A 9845-nucleotide genomic window follows, 5' to 3' on the forward strand; every position below is an offset into this window, starting at 1 on the left:
ACGGCCGGGGGATCGCCGCCAGAGGCGCTCGCTCGTTCCCGCCAGTACGGCGCGTGAGCGCGCGCCCCCGCCGGGTGGTGGCGCTCGGGCTGCCACAGCCCCGCACCGGGCCAAAACCAGGGCGGCCCGCAGCGGCCGTCGGTCCGGCTGCCGCACGCTGCGGGCCCGAGGGTCGCCGCGCCGCGCCGTGCCGCGCCGTGCCGCGCCGTGCCGTGCCGTGCCGTGCCGTGCCGCCCCGATGCGAGGCGGCGCGGGCCGCCCACCGCTAGCCGGCCAGCCGAGCCAGCCGTCTGCCCCGGCGGCAGCGGCCGCCGCTCGCTTGCGGCGCCAGGAGCCGCGGCGTCCCGGGAGGATGACTTGCTTTAGGGTCTTTTTGCGACGGTGCCTGTCGGAGGTGCCGTTTCATTTACGGCAGGCAGCCTCGTTTTCGGCGGCGTGGGCGGTTTCCCGGTGGCGGTGCGCGCTGCTGACGCCAGCGGGACGGGACGGCACGGGGCGGCGCGCGCGGAGGTACGCCACGTGCAGGCAGGTCGGGCTCGAGACGCGTGTGGGGACACGCGGGAAGGGGACAGAGCCGCTAGCGGCCGTTGGCCGTGCCTCAGCGCCCGGGGGCGGGCGGGGGCCCGGGGGCGCGGGGATCCCCGTACCCAGGCTGCAGGCAGTCCCCCGTGGTGGGAAGGGCGCTGCGGATGTGCGCCGAGGGTGTTCCGGCTGCGTGCCGCTCCTCCGCGGGGCTGGGGCGGGAGACTCGCAGGGGCTTCTCCTGGGGCCGGAGAGTGTCACCTTCAACCCTCATACATAGGACTGAAAAACCTGCCGTCACTGCTGGTCCCTTTTTACACGTTGGCGTTGCAGTGGATGACATCTTGGGTGTAAACTTGATTTTTCATGTGCCTGCGTGGTTTTAGCGAGGGCTGAAACGGCTAACCATTAAGTAAACAAGCAAGGCTAGCAGGAGGCTTTCATTTGTACAGCAAATCAAATGTGAAATATCTTTTACATCTTAAACAGCTGATTTTTGTCCACAATTTAGGAGGTAGTAGAGAATGTCTTTTCGTGGAAGAGGAGGTGGAGGAGGAAGAGGAGGTGGCTTCAATCGTGGAGGAGGTGGCGGTGACAGAGGTGGCTTTAATCGTGGTGGACGAGGCGGCTTTGGACGGGGAGGTGGACGAGGAGGCTTCAACAGAGGCGGATATGACCAGGGGCCTCCAGAAAGGGTAGTTTGTAAGTTACATGAAGAGATTATATTTATTTCATTTAGAATGACTGCTCCAGATCTTTAGCTTGTTCGTTCTTTATTTCAGTATTGGGAGAGTTTATGCATCCATGCGAAGATGACATTGTTTGTAAATGTAAAACAGAAGAAAACAAAGTGCCTTATTTCAACGCCCCAGTGTACTTGGATAATAAGGAACAGATTGGCAAAGTGGATGAAATCTTCGGACAGCTGAGAGATTTTGTATCCTTCCAAAAAATGTGTGACATACGATTATTTTTTTTTTAAAGGCTGGTTGAATATTAAATAGAATTTCTCTAGGATTTAAAAATAGTTCAAGGTTTGGCTACCAGTTAGATGTGAACAGTCACAAGTCTAGCTGCAACTGTTAGTGTCAGTAGGTGCCTCATTCACATTAAGTGCCTATCTTAAAGTTTTTGTGCATTAAGGGACCTTGCTCATGCTCCAGCTTATTAATTATAAAGGTGAGTTTGTGCTAGGACATCCTCTCATAAAGCAAGCTTGTTGAGACAGATGCACTGGGGCCATTCTGTTGTCACTGCCAGATTGACAGAAACTATGACAAAAGCAGGACAACTGGGGGAGTAACCCTGTAACATGGCAGTGGGACTTAGCTTGTGTTGGTTGGTTGAGCATCAGTAACTAGCTGCATGCATTTTCCTCTCCCACGTTAATTGTGAAGTAAAATGTGCAGGTTTAAATCACTCACCCTCTGAATATATTAATTTTCAGATTTACTTTTTCATTGAAATTATTTGAATTTTAGAAACTTGTTTTCTTCCTACAATAACAATATTAAGAAAATATATTACTGGATTTTGCAGCTCCTTGCCTCCCCATTTAATTTTGAGTTTTAATTAAGCAGAGTTGGCCAGCAGCTCTCTTTGATCTTAGGAGCCACATACCAAAATTCTTGCATACTGGAGAGCCAACGGAGTTGTGCAAGACTGCATGTGGGGTTACAGAGTGTCTGCCGCTTCACAGTAGGATGAGGCTGGGCATGTGGTTGGTCCAGCAGTCCCTGCTGGCTCTTCCTTTGCACAGCCAGGCAGTTGTACCACCCAGCAGCAGCAGCACTAGCAGAGCCCCTGCAGCATGTAGATTGTTCTAGATAAGCCTTGAGGTCACCCTGGGGCTAAAGGAGATGTCACTTGCTAAACAAATTTGTTTCTTTACAATTATGTTTTTATGTACTCCTTCCACTGGTACGTTCTTCCTTACGCCTTAATGCATAGAACGAAAAAATGATTTTACCACAAAATACCGTGTTTGTAACTATGAAAAACCCTGAGAAGAGTTGGAAATAGTTTCTCCTGATCTTTTAATTGTAATTTTTCATTTGTGGTGATGATGTTTAGCTTCATTTATAAAATACTAATTTAGAAAACTTCTGAATGTGCCTTTCATACAATAATCAAAATCACAATTTCTAATGTTTTATTCCTACTGTGTTCCTTAAAGAAACTAACAGTATTTTTCAGTGAAACTGTCTGAGAACATGAAAGCCTCTTCATTTAAAAAAATGCAAAAGGTTAGCCAATCTCAATATCAGAATTCTTCTGCATGTCATCAGTTAGATAAATATACTGTCATCAGATAATAAAAGCTTTATTAAACTTTTTTTAGCTTTAAAAACTAGTTGTCCTTCGTAAACATAAATATTCCTTTCCTCTTCCTTTTTGCTTTTGTATCTGCCATGTTCTTCCCTCTTCCTGCCCCGCAAAAAAAATGTAACAAATTAAACTTATGCAAATATCATCTGTATTTTAATAACTTTATAACGCTGATTTATTTCTTGCATGCTTGCTTTATTTGGCTATTTGCAGAGGACAATTTGACATAAAGAGATAAGACCAAATCATGGATATTTGTAGTTATTAATGTGCTCTTTAGCTTTGGTATTTTCAAAGCCTAATGGAACTCTCTTCCTGCAGTTTTACATTGATCCAGCAAAGCTGCTACCCCTTCAAAGATTTTTGCCAAGGCCACCTGGAGAAAAAGGTGCTCCCAGAGGAGGTGGTAGAGGAGGACGTGGCGGTGGACGAGGAGGAGGAAGAGGTGGTGGTAGAGGTAAGATGCCAAGAATGGAAGCTGCAGAATGTTGGGGGTTTTTTTGGTGTGGTGTGGGTTGTTTGGGGGGTTTTTGTCTGTTTTTTGGTTGGGGGGTTGGTTTTTTTTTGATAAAGCTGCAGTTGAGTACTTGCATATCAACAGTTGTATTGCAAATTAAAATGTTATGCTTATTTCTGTTTGATAACTCAGTGGAAGAGACAGTGATATGTTTTCCAATGGCAAGACCTAGGCTTCTGTAGCTAGCTAAATAACAGCTCCAAAGCATAGGGAGGAGAGTATGCTGATTTATAACAAAGATGGAAAGCATGACTACTACGCAAACTTTTGGCAAAAGGTTACAGATAATACACACTCCAAACTTGTCAGTGAAAGCTGTATTTTTAGTATGTTTTAAACATCTAGCTTGGACAAAATACTTGAAATGGGGTGTTTGAGAGAGAGGTGAATGACCTGGTAGGTCTCATCCTTTGCTTTTTGTACATCATCTGCAATGTACTCCTCAATTAAAGCTGAAGTTAATTTTTTTTTCTTACATCACAGTTTCTTGCCTCTTCTTCCTACCCTACCCCTTTGCAGTGAGGCACAAGTGTTTCAAAATTTTTTGTTTGTTTTAATGTTCTGTTGAGTTGTAATAAATTACTTATTAATTAATAGTTGTAATTATTTTTTGCTCTCATGAAAGAAGTTTATCGTGGAGTTTTGTTAATGTCTTTTTAGTATTTTGGACATTGTATATCAGATATTAAACAATACCTAAAATGTTGCAGATGGTCCCTAGAGGAGACAAGGTACTAGTAATTGACCTAGTAATATCCTGCAATTGAGTTTCTGTTTTTCTGTTCTCCTTTCAGAAGCTGTCAATGAAATTAGTTGTTATGTATAACAAAGAATTTATATGCTCCTCAAAGTGTAATTTCTTTCCTATGTTTAGGAGGATTTGGAGGAGGAAGAGGTGGAGGAAGAGGAGGAGGATTCAGAGGAGGAGGAAGAGGTGGAGGAGGAGGATTCAGAGGAGGAAGAGGTGGAGGAGGCTTTCGGGGTGAGTGTGAGGTTTTTACATTTCAGTAATAAGAATGGCTCTTGTTTTATTAAGCTTTTGAACGGAATGTTGTATTTTTTAATCTGTTATAGATGTTTATAGTTTTATGCAAAAAGTTTCAGTGCATCGCAGTAGCTAGCTTAAACCAAAGCACAGCATTCTGCATTTGATGCTTGTGTAAGACCGTGCTAGTTTTTCGCATTCAAAAGGGACTGTGAGAACAGATAATGATGATAAATTATTTTGTTCTATCAACTCATTTAGTGTTATGTATATAATTTATTTGCTTTAAATGCATCTAAGATGTGAATTGTTCAGTGTATTTTTTTTCCCTCTTAAAATAGGAAGAGGATATTAAAAATGGAGCCATGAGTGTCTCGCCGCTGTGTTACTGTATCATCTGCAGAAGTGAAGAACAAGGAGAAATTTTTGTAAAGGACCCTGAAAAAGTTCTTTTTATAAAAAACTTGAAGTTGTAAAATGACAATTATTTTTACACTTAATGACTGTTGATCAACACATGAGGAGAGTGTAGCCCCAGGTGAAGAACTGAAGACTGCTCAGAATATACTTGAACTTTTTAAACTAAGCCAGGATTCAATGTTACTCTTAAACTGTTTGTTTCTGACAAGTGACATAGTCAATGCTTGACTTCATGTTGGAGTTTGGAGTAAACGATCAATTGAAGTGTTTTTTCAAAAAGCCCTGCCAGTTCACTACATGCACATTTGTCGGTATGAACCTGTTACCTCTGTGTGATCGATCCCTAGTTTTCATCCTCTTTTTATATTGAATCTTCCGAGTTGGTCTACAGAGGACAATGCCGTTTAAACAACCTTGGTGAACCTTTTTTTTTACAAAGTAAACTTCAAAACTTTGTGTTGATAGAATGGTTTTATACATAATAATGTATAAAAGGAAGATAGCAAAGGCTCTTTGTGGATTTTTATGTATGATTTTTCAGTGGATTTTTCTCAATGAAAACCAAAGGCATTAAGACCAAGGTTAATACTGTTCTTAAGTCACCTAATTGTATCTAATTACACTGATACTAAAATTGCTAAGAGTTTTTAACTGCCCCCACCTCCCCATTAGCCTCTTTCTCTTCAGGTTTTGATGTCCTGGCACCACACCTCTGTGGTGCTCTGAGCTTGCTTAGGGCTAAGATGAGACAGTCCATCACAGGCCTCCTCTGCACACAGTGCTTTCAGTTAAGTATTGCTTAAAACATGAAAAATTATGCACAAGTCTTTAGTCTCTTTAATTGGATGCAATATGAGAGTTTTTGAAAAGCACTCTCTCCTCTTAAGGATGGAGCAGAACAGGGTGCTTCTCTTTAACTTTGGAAATACAGTAAGAATAGAAAAGTAGAATCTCCCCAGATTTCATCTGGAGCCAGAAGTCCTTTCACAGACTCTCATACCCAAACACTTTTGAAAAGGGATCTGTAGAATATCTACATGACAGTATTCTGAACATCTTGTTGAATGTGGAAAGAAGTACATTTCAGAATACTTTTTAATTAATGAATGCAGTAACAGGCAAATGAGATATTGACCTTCTGCTTGGCAAAAAGAAACTGGTAATTTGTCAGCACCAGGATTGGACAGTTACTGGCCGTTTGAACAAACATGACTGTCAGTTTGAATAATTTCTTGAACAAAACTGGAAACAAGGTAGCAAAACAAATGTTCGAGAATTCAATTAAGTCTGAACAGGTGCTGTATAGGATAATAGATAAAAATGTTCTTCAGCTTAAAGGAATCCACAAAACTGGAATTTCTGCGAGATCTGCTTTTGTGAGAAGACACTGAGTCTGCTGTTCAACCGCAGCACAATCAGGAATTGAGGGATACTGATTATTTTCCTTGTATTGCTATACACTTTAAACCAGGTTGGTTAAATCCAGACTCTGGAAATGTTCAGCCTTCTGTTACTGTGTATTGCTAGGCCTAAGCGACTTAGGGCTCTGATTTGAGGCATTGTAGAATTGCCCTTTATCTAGACAAAATCCTATTCAAGTCATTGCATCTCTGGCATATCACATTGCAGTTGAACAGTACCAACTTGCAGTGAAGCTGGAATTGTCATTACTTTTGTTATATTTGTAATTGCATCCTCTACGGTCCTGTATTCACTGATGCTTCAGTAGCTAGTTGTGGGTAGCTGACAGATCTTCCCTTCTGGCTTTGGAAGACTTAATACAGTCCTCACTCTTACACCCAGATTCATGCTCTGCTTTGCTATTCACACTGCATGCTTTAGGGACATTCTTTTTCCCAGGATATCAGAAGACTGTACAGCTATCACCTTTAAACTGTACGATGTGACAGCTGATGTTTCAGTTGCATGAAGTGCCATCTTGCAGCCTAGGACAAGAAGCGTATGCTTTGAATCTCACAGCAGATGGAGCAGTGAGTCAGCCTGAAGCTGTTGCAAGGCCAAAGCGAAGACTTACATCTGTGTGCAGAGCAGTTAAAGAACAGTATCTGTTGCTGCTCTAGAGGGAAGATCGGCCTCTTGATTATAGGGAACTGGATTGCAGTCTCAGCTGAGAAGTGGGTGAGGAGAATTATGGCCTGGCCTACACGTACAAACAGTGTTGGATGGGATTAACACAAATATACAGAGAAAATTTATAATCTTAGCTCTTTGTGGAGCTTGTAGGATGTTCAGATGCTGATGGAAGAACGTCTTTAGTGACTAGATGTGAAATGAGCTGCCATATGAGGAAGCAGTCCTGGACCACTCTGCCATGTGGTGATGCCTTTTTTTTTGTTTGTTTTTGTTTTCCTTCCCCTGAATGAGGAAGGATCATCTTTGGTTGTGGCAAGGCCCATCCAGTGCCTGTTCTGCTTCATCTTCTCTGTGCCATGGCATGACCCTGCCCTCCTCAAGCAAGTAGTTGCTAACTAATGGATGAAAATTCAGTGTCTTAACAAACTTAAGATGACACGTCTTGTCTACAGTGTAGTGCTGAAATGAACTAAAATACAGGTTCTCTAATTTTATATGACACCTTCCTCTCTGCCTTGAGCTTTTTATTCAAATCCTATCTGTAATTCTGTTACTGTGCTCCTGAGCCTAGTAAGTGAAGTGTTTGAGTTTTATATATGTGCTTTCTCTGCAGAGAACAGGAAAGGTGGGCTCACCAGCACCTTGACAGAAATAGGTGTGTTGGCAGAAATGGAAAGTTCCGAGTAGCTGTAGTGTCTGGAGGAAAAAAAGTCACAATGCAATCTGAAGCGAGGGCGGCGGGGGAAAGGTGCTAGTGGCAGTGTAGGCTCTTGATGACAGTTTGGTGTTCCCTGGATTTCCCCTCACTGGCAGCCTTTGGGGCAAATGGCTGGGCAACCTGAAGAACTTCTCAACCTGCCACCCGCTCCAGCAGTGCAAAGGGGGTTGCTGTCCTGCAGTGTTCCTCTGAAGCTCGGGGGGAAGGTAGGCTTCAGTGCACCCCACTGCTTGGCTTCCCACCCAGGGCATGGCAGGAGTGGTGTCACCTGCCTGTCTCCTTGTCTGCTTGTCAGTGTCTGCATGTGCTCACTGGTGACGGGCAGAGCATTCAACAGCCAAGTTCCATTTTTAAAAAGTGGTCGCAAGTGGATAGGGCCTGACTTTTAGCTGATTTTGAAAATGACTGCTGGTAAATCACTAGGACCAGATTGCTTAAGGGTATTTAGAATACCCTGAGCCTTGCCATACTCAAATTCTGGTTTTATTTTTTCTATGTGGGATCTAAATCCTTGCTAAACAGAGGGTAGTACATAGACGTGTATTGTAAAGCTTAAAATTGTTACCCATTGAGAATGGCTTTAGTGCCCCTGCATTCCTTCTTGGAGAGATGTTTTTTCTCCTTGTGTTTTCTTTAGTTGCTGGGATAGGGTTGTTCAATATAGTTCATAGATTTGCTTTGTTACTTTGTCAGGGAAATTTGATGATGTGCAGAAAATAATTGTGATATTTTAATGTATGTTTGCAGCATACATTTTGGCTGTTGTTGAACAGAAAGGATTCTCTCTAGCACTAACGTGAAGTAGTGGATGTTTGCCTGAAGCAGTGCTGAATAGTCACATACAGACTGGTGCAAAATTTCTTCCAGTTGTGCAAAGCATTGTCTTGGCAAGAAACAGTGCTGTCATCTTAAAAAAAAAAAAAAAAAAAGCATAGCTGCTGCATGAAGTATGGCAAAGCTTTGTAGAGTCGTGTATTTTTCAGGACATTTTTTTCAGTCAGCAGAAAATCTCTTTAGAGTGAAACTTTTCTAATCAGCAGTTTAAATCTAATAAAAACCTCTGTGAGGGAGGAAAAAAAGTAATTTATTAATTAGTTTTCCCTTGGGTTTGAACTATTTGCATGTTTGTGAAAATAAAAGGGAAGTTCTGCCTTATAGAGCCCTCTAGTGGTGATGTTCTTAATAACCGTTGGAGGGTTTTGGTTTTTTACTGTGGTTAACACTGAAAATAGGAAAGAGGCTTTGGTTTTGTTTTTTAATTTTTTTAATGCAAACGGTAAGTTTCTTCTACTCTTGTCACTATTGGATTGAAATATACTTTACACATAATTGAAAGGAACTTGCTAAACCCTGTAATGGGTTTTGTATTGTCCCATATCTCTACAGATACCTAAAAGCTGAAGAATAGACTTAAATAGAAATTGAGTTTTGTTGCTACAGATCTGGGACAAGTGGGAAGGAAAAGCATCACTTGAGGTTATAAAGTGCCCCTCTGACTCCAGTAATACTATCTGTTATTGGAGGATGAAAGTAGCCTGAGGTTTTGGATTTATTTTTTTTTCTTATGCCAGTATTAAAAAGCAATGTGCTAAGCCATATTTTATCTGGCTTAGGAGCTGTGGTTCCAACTTTCTGGATTATTTGTATGCTTTAATATTTAATTCCTTGCTTTATCTTTTTGGCTTTGTTTTATGAACTGCAGTGTTCTAGAAAAATTACTTTTAGGTTCATGATAAGTAATGTCTGCCTTTAATTTTCACCTTTTTTCTCTCAATTCCTGTTGCTGTAAAATTAGCCAAATTAAAGAGGAGACAGAGACAAAGTGATGGTACATAGGATGGACTGCACGTATTAGAAACTTACGTTTCAACCAACAAGTATGTATAAAATCTGTATGGTCTCATTAACTGCTACTCTAAGTCTGGAATCCTATCTGAATAAAAATAGTAACGCTTTGCTTTTCTGAGACATTCAACATTGCAAGCTCTGACTTCTGTGGAAGCTGCAAGATCTGAGATGCTTTTGAAAATCTTGCCAAAGTTTCAGGGGAGGAAAGCAAAGATATCAATTTATCACTGTGCTTTTATCTTTCGAGGCAGGACTATGGGGCGCTAGGGAAGTTGCTTCATTGCCAAACAGATCATCTTTCCTTTCAGAACCCTCCCACCCTGTTCCTGCCTAATCCTCTTCTGACAGGAAAAATACGGTAATAATACAAGTACCCCAAGAACTGTAAGAGCGAGTGTAGATTTGTGGCATTA

The 9845-nt window shown here is 42.1% G+C and overlaps 1 protein-coding gene across 1 annotated transcript; it reads left to right on the top strand.

The window, feature by feature from the left end:
• Nucleotides 1-58: 58 nt before the first annotated feature.
• GAR1 (GAR1 ribonucleoprotein) lies at nucleotides 59-9559 on the top strand. Its single transcript, XM_074823263.1, has 7 exons — nucleotides 59-510; nucleotides 1034-1224; nucleotides 1305-1459; nucleotides 2709-2768; nucleotides 3172-3307; nucleotides 4242-4349; nucleotides 4694-9559. The coding sequence occupies exons 2-7, from the start codon at nucleotides 1047-1049 to the stop codon at nucleotides 4705-4707; spliced, it is 651 nt and encodes a 216-aa protein (XP_074679364.1). The 5' UTR covers nucleotides 59-510; nucleotides 1034-1046; the 3' UTR covers nucleotides 4708-9559.
• The last annotated feature ends 286 nt before the right edge of the window (nucleotides 9560-9845 follow it).

This window comes from Strix aluco, chromosome 4 (assembly GCF_031877795.1).
Source record: "Strix aluco isolate bStrAlu1 chromosome 4, bStrAlu1.hap1, whole genome shotgun sequence".
In the NCBI taxonomy this organism is placed as follows: domain Eukaryota; kingdom Metazoa; phylum Chordata; class Aves; order Strigiformes; family Strigidae; genus Strix; species Strix aluco.

Bases quoted from the DNA above. Each gene is read 5' to 3' on its own strand.
- GAR1 (XM_074823263.1), top strand. From the start codon at position 1,047: ATGTCTTTTCGTGGAAGAGGAGGTGGAGGAGGAAGAGGAGGTGGCTTC. The intron at 1,225-1,304 runs GTAAGTTACATG...TCTTTATTTCAG, and splicing joins GCCTCCAGAAAGGGTAGTTT to TATTGGGAGAGTTTATGCAT. The intron at 2,769-3,171 runs GTTAGCCAATCT...CTCTTCCTGCAG, and splicing joins CATTTAAAAAAATGCAAAAG to TTTTACATTGATCCAGCAAA.